The sequence below is a fragment of the Asparagus officinalis genome, chromosome 2 (assembly GCF_001876935.1).
Source record: "Asparagus officinalis chromosome 2, Aspof.V1, whole genome shotgun sequence".
Taxonomy (NCBI): domain Eukaryota; kingdom Viridiplantae; phylum Streptophyta; class Magnoliopsida; order Asparagales; family Asparagaceae; genus Asparagus; species Asparagus officinalis.
In genome coordinates this window covers 73,568,791-73,592,665 of record NC_033795.1, presented here as the reverse complement: position 1 = coordinate 73,592,665, position 23,875 = coordinate 73,568,791, and the positions used below count along the sequence as shown (strand labels likewise).

The 23,875-nt window shown below is 37.4% G+C and overlaps 1 protein-coding gene across 1 annotated transcript in view; it reads right to left on the bottom strand.

Moving 5' to 3' along the window:
* Positions 4,104-23,875, bottom strand: part of LOC109831306 — a 36,174-nt gene continuing 16,402 nt past the window's right edge. Inside the window, 13 exon segments of the mRNA XM_020398637.1 lie at positions 4,104-4,409; positions 5,839-6,025; positions 6,322-6,484; positions 6,641-6,832; positions 7,519-7,688; positions 9,527-9,659; positions 10,970-11,108; positions 12,614-12,800; positions 13,338-13,500; positions 13,644-13,704; positions 13,706-13,818; positions 13,922-14,091; positions 16,132-16,267. Coding sequence (XP_020254226.1) covers positions 4,265-4,409; positions 5,839-6,025; positions 6,322-6,484; positions 6,641-6,832; positions 7,519-7,688; positions 9,527-9,659; positions 10,970-11,108; positions 12,614-12,800; positions 13,338-13,500; positions 13,644-13,704; positions 13,706-13,818; positions 13,922-14,091; positions 16,132-16,249 — 1,941 coding nt within the window. The 5' untranslated portion in view covers positions 16,250-16,267 and the 3' untranslated portion in view covers positions 4,104-4,264.

The following is a 23,875-nucleotide window of genomic DNA, read 5'->3' as shown; positions in this document are numbered from 1 at the left end:
TGACTTGGACCTCCTATCCTTTGATCTATCTCTTTAGTTTGATTTGCCTCGTGTTGGCCTTTTTGTTTTGATAATGTTTTTATAAATAATTTACAACTAATATTATTTGTCTAGTGTTTATGTTTTTGTATTTATTCTAGGCAAATAATGAGTTAGAAGTTGGATGGACTAGAGCTTTCACAATCATATCCATTGGAGGATGGAAGGAATATCGACATGAAGCCATTGCAATTCAAGTCTAATCAAGATCAAGCTTCATCCGTAAGTTTACCAAGAAGAGTTCATTGAAGATCAATCAAGCTTGGGTAATTTAGTTTTAGGTTCATACTTGTGTGTAGATACTTTAAGCTTATACATTACCCTCTGTAGGCTGTCTAAAAATCATAATAGATAGATGATCCCCCATCAAAACACCGATGATGGAAGTTACAATCTGACGACTTCCAGAAGGCTACAATTTGAGGACTTTCACGTAGAAGGCTACAATCTGACGACCTTCACGACAACTGATGAAAGCTCTAATTCAACAGCATTCATAATCAACATCAGGAGTTACAATCTGACGACTCTCATATTCTCAAGGAGCCAAGACAAAGATTACAAGAGGACGATTTGTGCAAAGCTCTGGCAAAAGAGACTACAAATTGACGGTCTCTTCATATTAGAATGCAAATATCTCTCATATATATATATATATATATTGACACACACATTTTTGGTTTTATACTTTACAAGTTTATATAAATATGAAACCTATATAGTGACTGTTTCATTTTTTTGTCTTTTTCCTTGGTTTTTTCTTATTTTTGGGATTGTTTCATGAGCCTATATATACCCTATGCCCTCATGCTTCTGAAACTAATTAAGAAAGTTTTTAAACAAGTTTAAAGAGTGTTTAAGTTTGTTTTAGTGTTTGTTTCAAGTTTGGTTTTGTAAAGCAATTTTCACAACCATTTGTGTTTGAGCTTCAACTCTTCTCTCTATCCCTCTTGTTATCTATAGAGAAGTTTTTCTAAACTCTATTTCTAGCTATTTATTATTTTGTTCATAATTTTCATAAGCTTCAGAACATTGGACTTAGCCTGAAGCTCGCCAAGCCTGCCTAAGGTTCGCCTCTGCATTACAGAGTCAAAGCGCACAGGTCGAACCAGCGTTATAATCTCAAAATGCAGAGTTAATCTCTAAAACAGCACAAACTGTGCGTTTTCAGCCTAGAACAGGCTTAACTCATTTCTAGCTATTTATTATTTTGTTCATAATTTTCATAAGCTAGAATTTTATTTGAGTTTAGTTTGTTTTATTTAATCTATTTGTTACACACACCCATATTGAGCTTTAGTATTTTCATACATAGTATTATTAGAGTTGTGAGAGATTGTAACATTAAGTTGAGCTTAATTGAGTTCTCGCATTGTTTAGAGAACAATCATTTGTTGTATTGAGAGCTTAATTGTGAGGTCACATTGTATTGCATACATACACCAAGAGGAGTGTAGAGGTGAGAGACGTGGTCGGTCCCAAGAGGAGTGGGGTCGGTAGTAATGCCTAGAGCTAGGTCGTAATTTCGAGTACTTGAGGGAGACACGTGAGAGGCCAACACTTGAGGTGGTAGTTTATGTAGTTACATTGTGAGTGATTGTGAACGTTAATCGGTGAGCGTTAAAAACAGATATTATATGGTGTAAACGTTTTTCGGGTGAGCGTCGAAAACTCGGTTGTGTAGTGGATTCTTCCCGGGAGTGGGGAGCGGAGACGTAGGACGGAAGGTCCGAACTCCATGATCATTTCTTGTGTGTTTGAGTTTGGCTTGTGCACTTATATTTTGTTTATCTCTATTGCCATTCTCACTTTATCTAATTTATCCACTATATCGTTTGTATTTGTTAATAGTTTACTTACCCTTGTTTGTATATCATTGCATATATATCTTGTTGCATATCTAATTTACTAAGATATTTATTAATTAGTTTTAATTGGCATAAAATCGGATTAGATTAGCATAAACCCTATTCCACCCCCCCCCCCCACCAGAAACTCAATTGAGTTGAGAGATCGAATTTTTTTCTCATCAACAAAGAGAGATTCGGTCAAAAGGGCTTTGGGCTCTTGGATTCTTCTTTTTGGGCAGCAAAGAGGAGATCTTTGGCTTGGAAGCAAGGGGGAGATCGACGTTCATCCTCAGCAACGATCGACCACAGGAGCATTCCCTTGGCTTATTTTCACCTCATCCGTTCCCTCTGGTTGAATTTCTATTTCTTGGCTCTGTATGCAATACTGAAGAGGTTGTAGTTTCACCCGACTCTCTCCGTCGAATCTCCTCACTGAGAACCAGGTCATGAACGTCATCGAACTTCAACTTGTTACTTCCCAATGAGCTACTCACAGCCGTGATTGTAGTTTTCCAGCTTTCTGGTAGGAAAGATAAAAGGATCAACGCTCGAACTTTCTCATCAAACTCAATTTTGTTATGACCGTGTTGAGTTTCATTGAGGTGTTGTACTACTGACGTGCATTCCGTCATTCTCAGATTGAATAACCACCTCATTAAATAAATTTTATTTATGACTGATGGCTTCTCATACATATTTGAGAGTGCTATCATAAGACCTGTTGTGGTCTTTTCCTTCGCTATGTTAAACGTAACATTACGAGTTAGTATCAATCTGATAACTCTGAAGGCTTATCTGTCTAGAATGTTCCACTCATCTTCCTTCATAGACTCCGGCTTTTTCCCTGAAAGGGGTTGATACAGATTCTTTTGGTACAGATAATTCTCTACCTACATCTTCCAAAATCTAAAATTTGTTCCATCAAACTTATCTAATCTCACCTTTCTTTCATCTGCGGCCATTGCTCCCACTTGAATCTGACTCTATATCATTTTAGGCTCTGATACCGATTGTTAGGAATTACGGGGGACTATGCTAAACCCCTCAAACAGCAAGAAACACAGTATAAAAAAAGTACATCAAGATTTACGAGGTTCGACAAACTTGCCTATGTCCTCAAAAGCCACACAATCAATTTCTTATTAATCAAAGAAATTACAATGCAAGAGCAGATCTCAAACTTGAGATCTCTCAATAAATACAAAAAGAATCAATACTGTAGCTACAACGAAGATCCCTCTTCATAAATCCCCTCTTTTAATTCTCCCCTCAAAAATCACGTGAGAGAGCTGGAGAAAAAGAGCTTAATTTATTGAGCAGAAGAAGAGCGCCGCTGCCACGAGAAAACACGAGAAAAGAAGAAGAGAAGCTATGGAGATCTCGGCTCTGGGTTCTCTTTTATAAGGGAACCTAACGACTGGCTGGAGACAGAATCTGCGCCAGCCTGCGAGCATTGATCTCGCCTGCTGGCGCTCGAGCTCACCAGCGCCTCAAACCTCGCTTGAAGCACGCCTGCCTTGAGCTCGCCTGTAGCCCCGCTTGAGCTCGCCTGCAACCGCTTGACCTCGCTTGCCGATTGGCTCGACCTCGCTTGCAGATCTCCCTCGATCTCGCCTGCGGATCTCTCCCTCATTTGCGCCATCGAGCTCGCCTGCAGATCTCGTCGTTGACCTCGCCTAAACTTCGACCTCGCCTGGAGCCTCCTCACTTGAAGCTCTTCGAGCTCACCTGAAGGTCGTCTCACCTCGCTTGCGGAGGTTTGGATCCACACCAAATCCAACAATAATTCCCACAAGGAGTTGGAAACAATCAGTATAAGAGCTATTGTCGATGCACATTTCTTACATCTAAAATTGTTTCACTTGCTTCAGTCATATTCTCATTGCTTACTTCTTGCTGTTCTTCTGCTCTGTAGACACAAACCTCATCTCCTGCTGAAAGTATTGACTTATTTTGCCTTCATTATCTTTCCATGATTGAGAGGATTTATAGTTTCAGGATAAACAAATCATTGTCTGGAGTAGGTTTCTTGCTTCATTATCTTTGTCTTCATTGTCATCATCATCATCGGTGTATCTGATTGCTCAGAAGACACAACAAGCGACGTCTCATAGGTTTTTTGCTCTAGGGTTCATAGAGGAGAAGGTGAACAAGGGAAATAACGAGACGTTGTGGATGCTATACTTTCGTTCACATTCGAGGATGACGAAAATGTCAACTAAAGAATCACAATATCATTCATCAGTATGTCGAAAAGTTCAAGGACGACTCTAGTCTTTTGTGTACTAATTTAAGCAACAATCTATATTGAAATTCCGAACAAATATATTTCTATATGAATCTTATTTTTCTAACAAAAGCTAGAACTTTCCCTCTCAAAAGCTCACAAACCCCTTCTCCTTCAAGCTTTCGACAGTCTCCTTGAGGCTTGTTTTCATAGAAATGTAGTCGATACCGAGTCCCTTGGTCTTCTCTTTGGAAACTTGGTATGTTGGCATGAAGGGCTGATCATCAGCACACCTGCCAGCATCCATAATGCATTAGGTCAGCAAGGAAAAAGCAAAAAAGATAGTCGAAACCAAAAGTAGTCCGATTGCACCGATACAGTATTAACAAACTACACTAATAAAATATTCTGATTGCACCGAAAGATAGTCTATTTAAAATGAATAGTGAGGCACATGCCATGACCTTTTTCCTTTCCTGTAGGAGTTTTCAGATATAGTGAAGGGGCTTATCCAGTACGTAGAAAACACACACACAACGTGAACACTAACGATCAAAGTAGGAAAAATAAGCATTCTATTCATATTCCGTGTATCACGAGAGTTGAAACTAAGACAATGTTTTACTAAACTTTCTGGGTAAATTTCACAAACCCCTGAACTCTGGGAATTTAACGTTAACGGAATTAAAAGGGTACGGCAAAATGCCTAAACCATCTGATGCGGGACGATGGGACTTTTAGGGTTTTATGTAAGAGATTTGGGAAATTTGGGGAAGAACAAAGATTTGGGGAAAACTAGGGTTTGAAAGATTAACAAGATATGACCACGAATCGCAACCCGGGCCTTGGCTTCACCACCATTGACTCAATCTTGGAGATCAAATCAATTACCCAAAGTTTCACAAATGAAACAAAATTTTCTTCAAATATTCATTTCTTATTTCATAGAATTGGCCTCTTTAAATAGGCCTTCACAACTACAAGTTCACTCCCATATCCGATGTGGGACTAAAATTATTGAGCAAATACAATAAAGAGGAAATAAAAAAACACTAGCTAAACTCTAAGCTTTCTCGAGATCAAAGCCACATATGAGTTGAGGCAACACGACGACGGCGACGAAAATATGTTCGAAGTGGAGGCTGTGCGATGTCCTCATCAACATCCTTTTTAAAGAAAGAGAGGGATGAAAATAAGGGTATTGACGAAATTATAATTGGTGACAAGGGCCAAAAACTGTTCATGTTCGTCGCGTGTGGACCACGTGATATAACTAACTTAACAGTGTCAATCATTGTAGCAGAGACCGACAGGTTTAGTGGGGAGGTTTTGCGGAAATTATGAAGTCCTGGGGGTTCAGTGCAACACACCCCAAAGTTCAGGGGTTTTCCTGAAATTCAACCAAACTTTAATTCATTAGGAATTTGGTTAAGACCAATGTGCAACGAGATGGATTAATCAGGTTAAAACTAATTAGACTATATTAATACATGTCCTATATATAGCATACACAAAAAGTGATATCTGAAAAGCTTTTAGAAAGCTAAATCCACTCGAGGAAAAAACTACCAGCTAAAAAGGGCTGTACAGACATCATCACGTTGCAAAAATATCCAAAAATGTTAAATTTTGAAAAAATTTCCTCTTCTGCAGCATGATTTTCAATACCATACCATATTTAGCTGTTGTAAATAAGAAAGTTGGTGTATGCAGTTAACTTACTTCTGGGGGAGATGCAGAGAAGGGTACAGTTCGTGCAAAATCTTCACAATCTCTGAATAGTGAGCAACACTTTCAGCTAAACAATATCTCCCATTTGCCGAAGGAACTTCATACGCTAGGATATGAGCCTTGGCAACATCCTGGACGTTTACCCAACAAAAGGTTGAATTGGGGTATGTCGATACTCCTACAATGAAGGTCGAATAAGTAGAACCGCCATAAATGTACATGACACACCAGTCAACATGTGATGCTTAAAATTTGGAAATAATTTTAAGCATCCCAAAAATGAAATAATTCATTGAGGGGTAAAATAAAAAAAGTTCACTCAGGGGGTTTATTTGCAAACAATAGAAGCATGGGGGGTCTATTCAAAATTAGGCGTTAGTATGGGGAGTCTATATGTTATTAACCCAATATAGAGTTCAAGTTGGCTATCAACAAGATAATAATCTTTCATGAGGAAAATATATCATAACATACCATTTATGAGGTTCAAGATTGTAGCGGAACTTGTGTTGAGGGTTGGCTGAAGAAGAGGACCTATAACCATTGCTGGGTTTATTGTAACCATATCTATCGAATTTTCCTTCGCAAACTTCCAAGCAGCCTCCTCCGCCAAGGTCTTCGAAAGCACATACCACAACTGTTTGAAGCCAAATGTTCAGTGATTCTCAGGTAAACAGTCAAATACTTAAGTCTATGAAATTAAGATTGCATGCTCAGTCTTTCAAACTGCTATTTATAGAAATCACTGACAGGAAGAACATTTCTGTATTTATGTAGAGATATCTGCACAAACCTTTGCCTGCCTGCAAAATTCAGAACTCGAATACCATGTCTCATCAGCTACGACATCAGGCGTCAGTGGATTTCCATTAAATAAAACAGCAGCCACAGATGATGTTACGACAACCCTTTTCACAGATGGAGTTTTGATGCAGGAACCCAAAACGTTAAGGGTTCCCTTCACTGCAGGCTCAATTAGCTCGGCCTGAAAATATAGAAAAGAACAAAGGAACCAATAATGAACCACTGGCTTTCGAGCTGAAATGAGAATTCACAGTCCACACATAATGAATGATGGTAACTAAGTTTGCAAGCTTAAGAGATTTATATATGGACTCAAACAAGCCTCACGTTACTGGAATAAAAAAGTTTCACAACCTGGTTTCCTCGTATGGATTTTCTGAGAACATAGTTGACCAATGTATATAACTTAAGTTCGGTGTGAGCAAAGTTATATTTCTAGTCCTATATGTTGATGATGTTCTAAACCGACTTTTAAGACAGTTACGTGCCTGTTCATGTTTAAGTCATGGTAAGTATAGACTAAAAAGTTTCAAAGCATCTGACTTTTCATCTCTATGATTTTTTACATATTACAATGAACGGCTTAGACCATCAATATAGATGGAAGAATGTTCATTTTCTTAGGTAAGTGTAAACTTCTAATGACGTTATTTGTGTATTATAACATTACCCACATGCACACAGATACATACATGTACATTGCCAGATATTGGATGAATTAGTTGTGAAGTCCGTCTCGGTTTAATTACTTTGACTTGCAAAATACTTTGCAAGAAAAAGGGTACCATTTAAAATTTTAAAGTAAACCAATGAAAAATAGACTCAAGGAATTGAAATACTCGACTTAACAAAGATTAGGATGTGAACCTCTGGATCAGCGACCGCATCAAAGAATGGAGATGCAGTATGAAAGACACCTTCACACCCATCAACCACAGAGTCGAAAGAGCCTTCTTCCAATAAGTTTGCTTTAACCAAATGCAATCTCTCACTGGCTCCATCCAGTGCACGAAGGTGTTCCGTTTTCTTTGGATCAGCTAAAACATGCAATGCAAATGAATTAATTAAGAAATTTGAAAAACTGTCAATTAGACAGGATTCATGAAATGCAAAGCTGTCCCATATAGGTAATAGGCTTTAAAAGAAAGTACCCCTGCAAAACCTAATACAAACATTTTCACTTGATGTTAAATGATAATTTAATGCGCAAGAGATAAAGAAAAATACCATCTGAAATCAAGAAAGCATATAAAAATTAAGCATCCCTTGCTCAATTATTGTGACGAATATGTGGAGAGCACAGGTAAATCTGGATGCAAGCAACGGTTTAATACAGCAAAGCAAAGTATCGGAGACCTATTCTGTTGTTTTATCTCCAAACAAAAGAATATTTGATCCGAGGCGGAATTATTATATGTGAGTTTTTACCTTCTACAGTGTACGGATTTACATTCTTCTATAATTGAAAGAAAATATTGAAACCATTTTAAAAAAAATCATCCAGCATGATACAGATTGATTATTTAATATTGTGATTAATTTCTACATGATGATATCAATGATAGCAAAGGAGAGAACCAGAAAAGATTATACTTCTACTTGAGAATACAAGTGATAATTTGTCAAAAAGATCTTATTTGTGAGTATTAAGAGTGCTTAAACTCAAGCGGTTATCATTATTACCTCATGATAGATTTAAAAAAGTGTATTAAAGTATGGGGAATTTTTTAAAATAGACCATTTTTGCTAAATATTTAGCAAAATAGACCACTTTGCTAAATATTTAGCAAAATAGACATCTTTTTGGTCAATGGGCCAAAAAGAGGTCGATTTTAAAAAACAGGACTTAGAAAACATACGTGACTACTAGTCCCGCATGTTTAGAGCCAACTTAATCACCGTCATTTTGAAAAACAAGGCTCAGAAAACATACGGGACTAATAGTCCCGTATGTTTTCTGAGCCTTGTTTTTTAAAATCGACCTCTTTTTGACCTATTGGCCAAAAAGAGGTTTGTTTTGTTAAATATTTAACAAAGTGGTCTATTTTGCTAAATATTTAGCAAAACTGGTCCATTTTAAAAAAATTCCTATTAAAAATTCCTATGGATTTGGGCTTGAGCACATTTAGTTATGAAATCACACTATTTTGGTTCAAAAAATAAAGACATGGTTAATTCCAAGGTATCATTGGAGGAGAGACGCAGATCAAGGAATAAAGATTCAAGTTAATTGAATACTAAAAATATTATGGGAAAGAGGGGAGGAAGCTTAGAGAACCAAGAGAGTGATCGATTAGATTAAAATTATTAAAATTTATGTTTGATTGTACATAAATTTTGTTAAGGATGTATAAATGAAATCACACACCGGAATTTTCACGGATCACATTTAATGCATTAAAACAACATGGCAATCCTAATTCCAAACTGTCAATCAATTTGATAAAATTCACGAGTTTAAACTTGTGGGCCACAATTCTCATTCCAATGATTTAGGGCTCATTTGGTTGGGTTATTTTGAAGGGGAAAGCTGCCACAAATATCTCATATGTGACAGCTTTCAGGTAAATTTGCCTCTTTTGGAGGTGATTTTGTCTGAAAGCTGTCACAGATGCTGCCACAGATGGGACATCTGTGACAGCTTTCAGTCACTTTCCCCCTCAAAAACAAGCAACCAAACGGGCCCTTAAAAGTCTCCAAAAATTTTATAGAAACAAACAACCCCTAAAAGTAATCGAAAACTCGTCTCAATCAATCACAACCTTGACCGTAAGAAGTAATCTATCCTAGTAGAGAACTTAAAACAAAAGATTGTGAAAAACCTGGTTCTAATTGAAAAAAAAAACTGAGGAGGGGGTTTAAAATGAAATTTTACCGGGGTCTCTAACAGAGGCCTTGACGGTGTAACCCTGACCGAGGAGGAGCTTCACCAGCCATGATGCTACGTACCCTGACGCTCCTGTCACGCACACCACCTTCCCGATTCCGCTCATCCTCTCTCTCTCTCTCTATAAATTTCTTTCTTTCTCTCTCTAAAAAAATTTATAAGGGTCTATTGAGATGAATGTGGGTTTTTATAGGGGGAGGTATTGTGCAAAAGATCAGAATTCTAAACTTTGTGTCGCATTAGGAGTATGGAATTCAAATTATAGTACGCGGTGATAGATAATGGTTCGTGTCACGTACTAGGATATCGTTGGCAATTTTTCTTTATCTAGAAGTTTATAACATTGTTTGGGTTATTATTTTCACATAACCCCCTGACATGTGGGCATTTTAAACGTAACCCCTCTAAACGTTTTTCGTTTACCTCACAAAACCCGCCTGAACTTTAGTAAAGAAATCCCTATGAGCTTAAACTTTTCTCACGGAACTCTCACATTGTAATTTGCAAATAAGTAAAATTTCTTTAGGAGAAAAAACTCTGAATTAGGGGAGTAGTGCACATTGCCTTTAAAAGACAAATAACTAAAGACTTTATAAAAAAACAGGATTTTATGTGCAAAACCAAGCCAAGTTGAAGGGAGTTTCTGAAAATTTCCTTACTTTTTTTTTTTGTAAATTTACGCAGAACTTCCCTGAAGTCTTGGAGGTCTTAGGGGAGAGTGGATGGGGTTGTTGACAAAGTCAAGGTGAACAGGGACTAGAAAATTGGAGACAGAGGACCTTGTTATCTAGGCCAAGTTGTTAAGCCCTTGGATTTACGTGAGAAGAGTTGGAAAATATGCAATCTTCTTGGTCGTAATTTAGAAAAAAAAAATCCTCTGAAGGGGATTAGAAGGAGATTAAAAGGTAAAACAAGCACACAAGAAGCCCATTCGTAAAGTATATTTTTATGCATGGTATGCATCTATGAGATTTTTTCCCAATCTTTGATCATAAAGAATGAATCTAAGTTATAATTGGTATAGTTTATGGCTTAAAACTCTTGTTGATCGGCATCGAGTTTTCAGACAAATTTCAAGATTCTTTTGCACAAAACATCCCTGAGCAATACCATTTTTCAGAAGACTAGGTTGAAACTTTTACAGAACAAAACAATACTAAACTTCCTCGCTTGTTCTTTTGATTCTTGGGAAAAGTTAGTCCTATTTTTCAAGCAATCTTCGAGAATGAAGCAAATGACAACTACAGAAGCAGACCTTTGTCAATACGCTCAAAAAAATACAGAGAAATTCAAGTCTGATTTATTCAGAAATAGGATTATTCTAAGCGACAACCAATATCGATATTCAAAGTATAATCTGATGCTGTGAATAACAATATATGCAATATATCTTTTGTTTTTCAAATGCAGTTGTCAGTTTCCTTCTCAAAAGGTCACAAACCCCTTTTCCTTTAAGCTTTCCACAGTCTCCTTGAGGCTTGTTTTAAGAGGGATGAAGTCGATACCGAGGCTCTTGGCCTTCTCTTTGGAAACTTGGTATGTTGGCATGAAGGGCTTGTCATCAGCGCACCTGTCCACAGCCAGAATGCATTGTATTAGTTACACAAACCTAAACGAGCGAGAAAAATAAGATCCTATATATAGAGGGCGCTATATAGAAAATCATGCAGAGAGGGAGATCACAACAAGTGTTCCCAGTATAGACTTTAAATCGGTAATTCACTTGTACAACAGTCTGATTGCACCTATACAGTATTATTGATCGCACAGATATTGTGTTATTTTTAAAATTGAAGGAGATAGAAAATCTGAGGTGTGAAACACTTTCCTTAAAGAAATATTTGCCCCCACTTGACATTCAAAGTTGTTTCGGGTTAATGCAAATTTTCTTCCCAGGATACAACAGAAATTAAAAATTCCAGTAAGCAAATCTGGAATTTTTCTTAATTCGTTGTGAAACAAGTTTGTAATATTACAGAAGTTTTTGATAGAAAAGATTCAGAAAAGAATTATAGATAGATATCTGAAAACATAAGCTATTTATAGGTTTAAAAAGGTGCTTCCAACAGTCACAACTTTTCAAAACACCCCTTGGAGCAAACAGCCACTTTTCAACAGTCACTTGTCTTTTCATATTTTTTTTTAAATTCAAAATAACATTATATATATATATATATATATATATATATATTCAATATATAAAAAATAGAACATTTAAGCGGCAGCGGAAAGCGTGCTAAGTGCGTCTAATAATCACGCATTATTCGCGCTACCCGCACGCGGGTTTAGAAGCCTACACTTTGATCCATTATTCAAAGCCCAATAAGCATTCAATGCTTTTAAACCTCTAAAAGAATGTTCAAAATTCCAATGTGGGACTATCTTGTTTTTTACAAACAAATACTAACATATTGTCGTATTAATATTGCACCAATTTCGAATTGAGAGTAGGAAACACGTTATGGCGATCTACCTCCTCGCTACATGGCTTTCTATAAAGAGAACAGTTAGGATTTTTCAGATACACTGAAGGGTTTCACTATGTGGCACATAGAACACACATGTAACATGAACACTGTAGTTCAAAATAGGAAAATGAAACATTCTATTCATATTCCATGTAGCGCAAGAGTTGAAACAAAACAAACTGTGAGTAAACTTCTAGGCTAAAATTCACAAAACAGTACCCCTCATGAACTTTGGGAATTCATCACTACGACTTAAAGGGTATCTTCGGTCCGAAGTTGTTACACAAACACGATATAAGTACAAATACACACACAAGCCAGCAGAAAATTATAAACATGATATGGTAGAATGACTATTACACACACAGGCATATAGTATTGTATTAATCCATAGATTGCATATTACATATGGCATCTAGTTGACGGTAAAGCACCAAGTGCAGAGGGCCATACCAACAGCAGATCACCATTTTGTAAAAATATCGAGAACATCAAAATCGATCAAAATGTTAAATAAAGGAGTTTTCCTTCTCTTTATCATTAATTCCAATACCATGCAATATTTTGTTGTTAAAGATAAGAAATGTATTATATACAATTAACTTACTTTTGAGGGAGCTGAAGAGAAGGATACAGTTCTTGCAAAATCTTCACAATCTCTGAACAGTGAGCGACACTTTCAGCTAAACAATATCTTCCACTTGCTGTAGGAACTTCATAGGCTAGGATATGAGCCTTGGCAACATCCTGGACATTTACCCAACAAAAGGTTGAGTTGGGGTATGTCGGTGCTCCTGCAAATAAATTAAATGGAACCATCATAAATTGACATAATACCCCCGCTCAACATATGATGTGTTTAATTTGGAGATAACTTTGCAGATAGAACAGGTAAGTTTCATGTATATAGGGGAGAAGAAATCCAGTACTCTGTCAAAGTCTGCAACAGTCGGATCGGATGCAGATAAAACAAGTTATTTGACACTGAGAACCAAGAATCTAGTAGGGTTAATTGCGGATAGACACCATGTCCTATCATCCAATTGTGGGTTAATCCTTTGAGTGAATTTTTTTTTTACTCTTTTACCCTCAGAAGGTCTATTTGTGAAAAAAATATTATCTCTTTCTCTGACGGCAAAAAGAGTCGAAAAAGTTTGCTCAGGGGTTATATATGCAACAACAAAACTATAGGGGTCCATCCGCAATTGGGCAACGGCGTAGCGGGCCTATCCGCAATCAACCGAATGTAGGATTTGACTTCAATTTAGCCCTAAAGGAGATAATATTCATAGAAACTAAACCTTTCACGAGCGAGATACATCATAACATACCATTTATCAGGCTCAAGATTAGACCAGAACTTGTGTTAAGGGTTGGCTGAAGAAGTGGACCTATAACCATGGCAGGGTTTATAGTAACCATATCTATCGAATTTTCTTCCGCAAACTTCCAAGCAGCCTCCTCTGCCAAGGTCTTCGACAGCATATACCATAACTATTAGAAGTAAAAGGGTCAGCAAATCAAAAAAAAAAAAAATGATAAGCCCAGATAATATTTCCAACTCCTATTTGTAAAAACTATCTATAGGACAAATATTTCTGTAATTGTGTAGAGAAATGATATCTGCATGCACAAACCTTTGCTTCCTTGCAAAACTCAGAACTAGAAAACCATGTCTCGTCGGCTACCACATCGGGTAAATAAACAGGCAACGACCGATGAGGTTACGACAACCCTTTTCACAGATGGAGTCTTGAAGCAGGAACCCAAAACGTTAAGGGTTCCCTTCACTGCCGGCTCAATTAACTCGTCCTGGAAAATAAAAATAAAGAAAACCGAATCAGTAATGGACCGGACCGTTGTAGCTTACCAAAACTCATATGGAACTGGACGCATTGGTTATGTGCTGTCGAACCTCTGGATTTGTGAGCACATCAAAGAATGGGGACGCAGTGTGAAAGACGCCTTCACACCCGTCAACCACAGAATCGAAAGAGCCTTCTTCCAATAAGTCTGCTCTAATCAAACGCAGTCTCTCGTCGGCTCCATCCAGTGCACGCAAGTGCTCTGTTTTCTTTGGATCGGCTACAAGAGGTAACTCAGACGCATTGGTTAAGAAGGAGAGAGAAAAGATAAGATACCGAATTGTTGTTATGAATTTAGGATCCCTTTTCCTTAATTATTGTTATGAGCACGTGGAACCCACGCGTAGACCTCATTGCAAGGGGGAAGGTCTAATGCCACTAAGGGGTTGTTTGGTTGGGTTGTTTTTGTTTGAAAGTTACTGTAGCCGTCAGGTTATAATAACTTTTACTTGTTTACATTGTTTGGTTGTGCAAAAAAAAATACTGATGTGGTAGTTAAAAATCTAATGTGGCAGCTTCTGACCGTATCTCCTCAAAATATGGTATTTTTGGGCGAAAGTTACTGTAACTGTCAGAGTCGGTTTTCGACCTGGTTTCCTAACTACAGTAACTTTCACCTAATGAACCAAACGGGCCCTAAGCAAAGCGAAAAACATCTTGATCTAAAGCGAAATCTAGAATATGCGACATTGCCACAGCATTAAGCATCACAAAAAAAAGTTTGGATTGTGAAGTACTTGCATCATTTACTTGTAATATACCCCCATGATGATGGAGATAGTTCTACCTTAAAAGGTTTTTACCTTCTACAGTATACGGATTGCATTCTTATAAATTAATGAAAACGTCCGCAGAACCATTCAGCATTGTGTACGTTGACTTTTAACTTGTCTTTAATTTCTACTTGGATGAAAGCAAAAAAGTCGGCATCAGAAACGATTAGAAAACTACAAGCCAAATAGGGGATTGGTCAATTGCGGTCAGACCCCAGTACTATCGCCTAACTGCAGATAGACCCCCCAGTTAACTTTTATTATTATTATCTTTTTAAGTGTGAAAAAAAAATCACTTTGGTTTCTATCCGCACTTGGGCAAATAGAACCGGGTGTCTATCCGCAATACTAGAACTAAGGGGATCTATCTGCAATTAACCCAAAAAGGGGTTATGGTGGAATCTTTCCTTTCGAGAAGAATCCTGCTTTTTGGCTCGCGGGTGAACCGCGAGCCACCCAACTCGCAGAGGGGGTACAGGGGCAGGACCTGCCATGGTCACCCCTCTGCGAGTTAGGGCGCTCGCGGTTCACGCGAGCATCCCAAAAAGGCTTTACGCTTCTCGAGAAAAATAACAATCGCGCAGCAATCAATAGGGATCCCCATTTTTGAGTAGAGTTTTTTACTCGCTATGAAGATCCCAGAACTTCTTCATTCTTGAATTAGACCCCCCCCCCCCCAAAATCCTTTGGATTGTCTAGATGACAGCCACCATCTTTTAACTTGTATCAAAAAGCCAGTCATGAATGATTTCCATCCAAATCTTTACCCAAGCATGGTCAACTCTAAACCACATGGGGGAAATTGCAAAAGGGTTATATGCATATATACCCCTTAAATCAAGGGTATTTACAAAAATACCCTCAAATCTTAGTATTTGCGAAATTAACCCTCAAATCATCAACTTTATGAAAAAGTACCCTTAAAATCAACAGGTCATCAATTTGGTGCTGAAATTTTGAACTATTCTATTGATAATTTTTAACATTGCGATTACTAATTAGGTTGTCAAAACTTACGATTTATTGCTTTGAGGGTAAATTTTTTCGAAATTAATGATTTTAGGAGAATTTTTGCAAATATTAAGATTTGGAGGGTTATGTTGCAAATACCCATGATTTAAAGGATATATATGCAAATGACCCATTACAAAAACAACACTATCCTCAGTAACCCAACAAAATCCTCCCTCTTGTTAGTTACAATTCCTCCGTCTCTCCTTCCCTATTTTCCCAAACGAATGTAGTGAAATTAAACAAATTAAACCAAGGTTAATTCTAACCGGGATTTTTTTTTCGAGGTTTTATTTATAAATACCAAGATTTGTTCCGATGTTCCCCTTGATCAAACAAAACAAACTGATCATCCCTACCCCTGATCCGAGCCAATCACATCCGAACCAGAAACAACAAATCTTTCCAAAAAAACAAAAGATTGCGGCCGGTAAAACCACATCTAATTAATTAGGGGGTTTAAAATGAAATTTTACCGGGGTCTCTGACAGAGGCCTTGACGGTGTAACCCTGACCGAGGAGGATCTTCACCAGCCACGATGCTACGTACCCTGATGCTCCTGTCACGCACACAACCTTCCCGTTTCCGCTCATCCTCTCTCTCTCTCTCTCACAAAATTAAATTTTTTTTCTCTCTCCAGAAAAACTTTTTTAAAGGGTTTATTGAGATTGATCGAGGAGGTAGCGTGCGTAAGTCGAGTTTCCAAGGTGCGCGTGTCAAGGTGACGGCGTCTGAGTGCGTCACTAGCGGCTTCAGTCGGCCAAAGGCATAATTTTTCTATTGACGGGGGGCCCCGCCCTCTGCCGTCGTAGTCTCTCCTCTCGATCCGGGCCTCGATTGCTTGCGCTCCTCGCTTTTGTAATTAGTTTCTTGATTGCAACCGTTTGTTTGTCTGATGCCGACACACGTAACTTGGAAATTAGAGAAATCTCTCCTCAAATACTAATTGGGGAGTTTTCCACAAGATTCTCGAAACTTGGGAAAAGTTTCTTATGAAGCCTGAGGCTAACTTGGGAAAAGTTTCTTATGGGAAAAGTCACCATCCGTTTCCTCCGTTTGTGACTTTCTGCAGGGGAGTTTCCATGTGTCGTACATGTGAAAACTATATGTAGTTCAAAGTAGGTGGGAAATTAACAAGTGTCCCGGCCGGTACATATTTTAAAAGTTGGTGATTGCACAATAATCAGATTTCAATGATGCGATGTTTTTATCTAAAAGTTTCTCTTATGCTCTTAAATTCTCATTAATTTCATACGTAATATATGATATCCCTCCTTAATATATAAATAGAAATTGGTGGAGTTCCTAAAAGGATAGAAAATTTGACATGTGTTGTATTACAAAGACACAAAAAATTGACATAGGCCATATAATAAGTATCCACATGGCTATGAGAAGATGACATGTGTTATGTTCACCTAAAAATTCTCTTTAAATTAGTAATATCTATAATTAGAAAATTTTAATAATCAAATATTTTATAATCCTTTGCGCATTATAACTATCTATAATTAAAAAAAAATCTCAAAATTACATATTTAAATATAAATTAACGAAGAAACCTCATAGAAGGAGTCTCGATAACTCCTTAAACATTCTTCGCTTAACCCCTCTCAAATATGAGATGTGTGTTAGAGAACCATCCTCAACTATTTTAATTTGAGAAAGATATTTCAGTTATTTTATATTTTAAAATGACTTCAAGGGGTTTGGTGAGAAAAGTGTGAAAGATTAGGGATGTTTTATGAGACACCCTATAGTTGAAGGGGTTTTCTCGGATTCTCAAAATTGAGTGGAGTTATCTATAATATGCCCAAACTTTAGGGTAGTATTCACAAATAAATAGTTGAGAGGGGTTTTCTAAGACATCCACCATAGTTGAGGGATTCTTCTAAACTTACATATGTCAAATTATATTTAAAGTTGATGAATTAGTTCCTTTTAAAATATTGTTGATGAATTTATTATATTTTATTATTTATTGATTTGATATCATGTACTTGTTGATTTTTATCAAGAGAGATTCTCTCATTTCTCTGTATCTCTTTTTTAAAATGGTAATAGAACATAAGACATCATAAATAATATATGACATTTAAAGATAAATTAAAAATTTTAATATTATAAAATAGTTCCTATGATCCAAAAAAAATAAACAAATTAATTATGTAAATTGCACAAAATATTATCTCGTATTCTCCTTGCTTTATCTGATATTTTCTAATAATTATATTAAAATACTAATGGGTTCTCTAAAATTATTCTTGTAATAAATATTTAGATTCTTAAGCCTTTTTTATGGATATCAAATTTCAAAATTTTTAAAATAAAATATTAACATTAGATGAGACCTTTCTAGTTAGTAAAATCTTCATAGTTCCTACATCAAAAAGATATTTTTAGTATCGTGATAACATGGAGCGTCGATATTTTTTTATATCCTTTTTTATTTATCAAATCATACTCCCTTTAAAAGAGTGAGTTGTGAAAAAACTTTTCATGAACTAGCCCCTATTCTTTTTGATATTATATCTTAATCATAAATTAGCTAAATTAATTATCATTATTAATTAATCATATTACATGTCACTTCAATTTTGTCTAATTTGGCCCTAAAACTTCCAATGTTATTGTAAAACTCTCATATTAATTATTAATAATGCATAATACTATATTGATAGACAATTGTAAATTAATAAATTATTTTGGAATGAGTATAAAATATAGAATTGTCCTAAAATTATATTGTGGCACTCACATAGGAAAATTATAAAGAGTATTCTTGCGTACATAAGTACAAACATGCAATTTAGAAAATATTAGGATATCTAAGTACATTAAGATATAAGTGGAGCTATATGAGTGTAACATTCGTAAGTTGTAAGCTATTTATATTTAATTAAGCCTATAAAGATTTGAAGCATTTGTTAAACACAAGCAATAGTATGTGATCCCTTTGATAAATAATATACATCGTATAATATGAGGTCAGAGGCTTAGCGTATATTTATATAGTACAAGAGATATGAAAAATTTTAAGCATCATATTTTGAATAAGTCTCAAGATTTTGAATTATAAATAAAATTATATACTTCACTTAGAACATACTGTTGAATATCATGTCTCCAAGATATTATTTTGATGATAACAATTTATACTATGTGTGTTATACAAATGCACTAACATTTATATGCAGATTTCAATATCAAATATGAACAAGTGCAAGATGAGTTCAAGGCATTATGAAGTAAAGAAGATATAAAGAACATATACGTCAATGTAATTGTTTTTTACATTTTTCTTTACTTAGAAATATTGTACAAGTCTTGATCACTCACACATACACACACATAGAAATTAGAACACACTAATACATGCTTAGTGTGTTGGTTAACTATAAAAATCCTTTATGTTAACCATTAGAGTTTATAGTTAATAATTGAGCGTCAAAACATTTAATTTATATCATTTTAATCCTTAGTAGTCGACTAATTAGAATAGTAGTCGACTACTCAAGTCTATGTCTGAAATATAAGTTACTGTTAGTTTACAATATAGTCGACTAATTAGAATAGTAGTCGACTACTCAAACTTATAACTAAAATATAAGTTTCTGTTAGTTTACAGTGTAGTCAACTAATTGACTTTATAGTCTACTACTGAAGGCAAAAAAAAATTTCAAGTTTCTATGAAATTTCTGTTTGATTACAGTATAGTCGACTAATGACCATTATATATAATTGTTTGCGGTGAAAATTGATTTCTTCATTGCTGAATCTATTACACGTTTATCGATTACAGATTCAATATAAAATTAGTCTTTTCATAAGACTTTCTTACACAATAAAAAAATAAAATAAAAAAAATACAACTCTCTTCAAACAAACGCAACGGGTGTTTATCGCCCGCTGCTTGCGTGGGATCTTGGCCTGTGACGGGGATGTTGATATCCGTGGACCACCGTCGATCAGATCTGATTACTGAAAAATCGGGCAGAACTTCGTTGATTCGCGAAGGAATCAAGAAACCGTAGCGCTTATTTCGGCAACGGCGAGATAATTACTCTTCTTAAGATTATCGCAACGGGATAATCTTAAGGAACGGACCCGGGGAACTGCAGATCTGACGAGCTCCTCTTCTTTATGCCGACGAACTTGATCAGATCTCTACTCCTCCTCCTCTCTCAAATTCATGTACTTTTGATCTTCAATCCGGCAGGGCTTCGCCAACGCTCGAGAATTCCAGATCTCTAAAAATGAGGGCCCTGGGGCTGTATTTATAAGCTCCAGAGAATCTAGGCGGTTAAAACTGCATAACAGCAGAAAAAATAACTTTTTAGGGCTGCGGACACCCTTGGGTGTCTCAACGAGAATGGAGACACCCTTGGGTGTCTCGGCCTTGGTCGAGACACCTTAGGGTGGCCGAAACACCTTAGGGTGTCTCCCACCGTGCCGAGACACTTCGGGGTGTCTTAGCTTAGGCTGAGACAATCCGTTTTGCGTGTTTATCCATTTTCTCCGTAACTTATTCATCTGAACTCGGATTTGAGTGATTCAAAGTGTGTTGGAAAGCTGACGAGGAGATCTACAGGCTCTCATGATTGGGTCATCTATGGAATAAATGATACACGAAGGGCGTTTCACCTTTTGTAAGCAACACGAAGCTTCCGGTCAGTTCGTATCCTCGTTATTCTGAAACTCTGTTGCTTCACGTAGTTCGTTGATTCACTTCAAGCGTTTGTCGACGTCAATCAAGCTTCCATGACTTGGATAGTGATATTCATCATCTTCTCTTAGCTTCGAGCTGTTCGTGGAGACCTATAGGTAACTTTTGACGCCTACAGATACCCCCTCCAAAGCGTTCCGGACTCGTTTCTTTTATAGAAGAGGCTGGAATACTTTGGATGTGATTGGTCCAGCCTTCGGTCGACGTAAAGGACCTGTAGTTAGCTTCAATTCTTGACTCCTTCGATTTTCAATCTCTTTAATACTTTGACGAATAGCTGAAGTTCTTTCGGCGTTTCGTTTATTGTCTGGCCGTCGTCGGAGTCTCGAATCTAAAACTGATGAGTTGAGTTTGGCTTGTGTCATTGAGTTGACTTAGAACTGACTACCTCCGTTGTATCGTGTTGACTTAGGGTTTCAGATCGCTGTAAGTTAACTTTTTTATTACAACGCGTTGACTGGCGTTGACCTAGGATTACGCGTTGACCTGTGTTAACATAGGATTTCGGATCACTCGGCGTTGACTTTTGGTCGTAATGCGTTAACTGGCGTTGACCTAGGGTTACGCGTTGGTCGGCGTTGACTTTAGGATTTAGATCATCGTACGTTGACTTTTGTCATAACATGTTGACCGGTGTTGACCTAGGGTTACGCGTTGACCGGTGTTTGACCTTTGTCATAACGCGTTGACCGTCGTTGACCTAGGGTTACGCGTTGATCGGCGTTGTCCTAGGGTTTCGGATCGCCTGACGTTGACACAGTTTACACTCGTATGTTTACTAGAGTATACACAGTTTAAGCTCTTAAGGTATTGGAGCATAGTGGTCCCAAGTGTCGGGGCTGCAGGACTAATTGTTAAAGCTGATTCATCTGCATGTGTGGATTTTTTCTTAATGTTGTTGGATAATCGAGTCACGAGACCAACTAACGGAGATGATGCATCAATGACTCACATTTATAGAATTTTTGGCAAATCCTCAGCCATCAATGGGTTTGATGAGCCTTTACCGACTACCGTTTGAGTCGGGCTAGCATGCAGATTGTTTAAGTCCGTTCCGCATGTGACGTTAAGCTAAAAGGGTTAACCTTTTTAGTGCTACGATATTGAATACGTAGACTTCGTCTTTCTCCTGTGAAAAGACTAAACAACGACGTGTATCAGACGTTGACTTAGGATTTTTGGCAAATCCTCAGCCCTCAACGGATTTGACGTGTTCTTACCGATTACCGTTTGAATCGGGCTTACATGCGGATTGTTTTAAGTCCGTTCCGCATGTGACGTTGTGCTAAAGGAATGAATTCCCTTAGACTTGATGCTACGGTATTAAATACGTAGACTTTGTCTTTGTCAAGGAAATAGACTACCCGGCAACGCGTGTTAGGCGCTGACTTATCCCTACTTAGGCTTCGGGATAAAATCCACTAGACTCGAATTCTGATATCTTTTTCAATCGGTGAAAGACTAAACCGGCAACGCGTGTTAGGCGTTGGCTTACCCTGCTTAGGATTCAGGACAAAATTCCCCGTGCGTGTGAAGCACGGAATATAGTGTTATTAATAACAACCAGCCACAATATTAAATATGTGGGCTTTTATCCTTTTTACGGTTAAGGACTAACCGGCAACGCGTATTAGGCGTTGACTTATCCCTTCTTAGGATTCGGGATAAAATTCCCCACGCGTGTAAGGCACGGATTTTGGCGTTATGAATAACAACCTGCCACAATATTGAATATGTGGGCTTTTATCCTTTTTACGGTTAAGGACTAACCGGCAACGCGTGTTAGGCGCTGACTTATCCCTTCTTAGGATTCGGGATAAAATTCCCCAGACTGGATTTCTGGTGTCTTCTTCAATCGGCAAAACAATAAACCGACAACGCGTGTTAGACGTTGACTTATCCCTACTTAGGATTCGGGATAAAATTCCTCGTGCATAAAGTGCGTGGATTGGAAGTTGAGAATTGTGTCTTTTCTCAGGGTAAAGACAAAACTCGATGCTGGAGAGGAAGAATTTTATATTCTATCTCCATGTCTTGTTTAGGGTAAACACGGACCAGAAAATGGAAGAGGAAGAATTTTATATTCTATCTCCCAGCACTGAAGAGGAAGAATTTTATATTCTATCTTCAGTTGGAAAGGAAACTCGAAGTGGGATCTCCACCCCCAGAATCCGGAAAGATGAAACTAGGAGTGGGATCTCCACTCCGAGAATCGAAAAAATTCAAATAACTCTAACTTTTATAGGATTGGTTGCTTGATCCAAGAAAAGATTTCCTCATTTATTGAGGGAAAATTCCAATTTTGATCCTAACTTTTATAGGTTCGGTTGAAAAAGAAAAGATGGAAGTCTTTCGTTTATCGAAAGGGATGACTCGATCTTTGTTCTAACTATCTGTAGGTTTGACTAAGTGAGTATAGAGACAATCCTAACTTTTATAGGTTTGATTGCTCAAATTGAAAGTGGACCTCTCGTTCATGGAAGAAATCGAGAGGAGAATCTGGTTGTGGCCCTAACTTTTATAGGTTTGACCAAGGAAGCAGTGGAAGTGGGAGGTTTGAGACGATCTTACCTTTTATAGGCTTGATCGTTCAATTTGAAAGTGGACCTCTCGTTCATGGAAGGAATCGAGAGGGGACTTTGGTCGTGGCCCTAACTATAGGAAGGTTTGACCAGGTAGACAGTAAGAGTGGGAGTACAAATCACAGTGGGGGTTTAGTGTTTATCACTTTGTTCGTAATTATCGGGTTATCCCTAAGAAAATTACATATAGCATTCTTCTGGGAACTTCCCATTACATGAATCATCCACCCCCAGCTTCCTTCTTGGAACTGGGTCTGACTTTTTACTCTGTTACATGACCGGGTTATCCTTAATAATATTAGCGTAACATTCTCCAGGAACTTCCCATCAATGGTAGGAAACAGTTTAGACTCATATACCTATCGTAACATTCTCCAGGAACTTCCCATCAATGGTAGGAAACAGTTTAGACTCATATACCTATTGGAGTATCGGAAGGAGCAGTTTATACTCTTATCCTATTGGAGTATCGGAAGGAGCAGTTTATACTCTTATACTTGTCGGAGTCATGAGAAGCAGTTTATACTTGTATACTCTTCGGAGTGTTGCCATTCTCATTTTGCTTATCCTAGCGTTATGACGCCGGCTTCAATCAAGGTTTGGATGCTATTCTTTAAAGTAAAGCAAGTCTTGATAGGATGAAGGATCCTCCTGTGGTATGCGTAGTATTTCGGATCCGTAGTATTGTCAGCTTCCTCCTGATTTGTGATGGGTGGCAGCTTGATCTTATTGCTTTCAAGAAGGGACTCGAAGATGGTTGGAACGTCTTCGTCCTTGAATGAGTACTCTTTTTGGAGCCTCGAATCCGAAGTCTTCTGCTATCTTCGGGGCTGCTGTTGTGACGTCTGATTAACATCAACAACTATTATAGGTGCCTTCCCTTCATCATGGGAAATGTGACTCGGATTCAG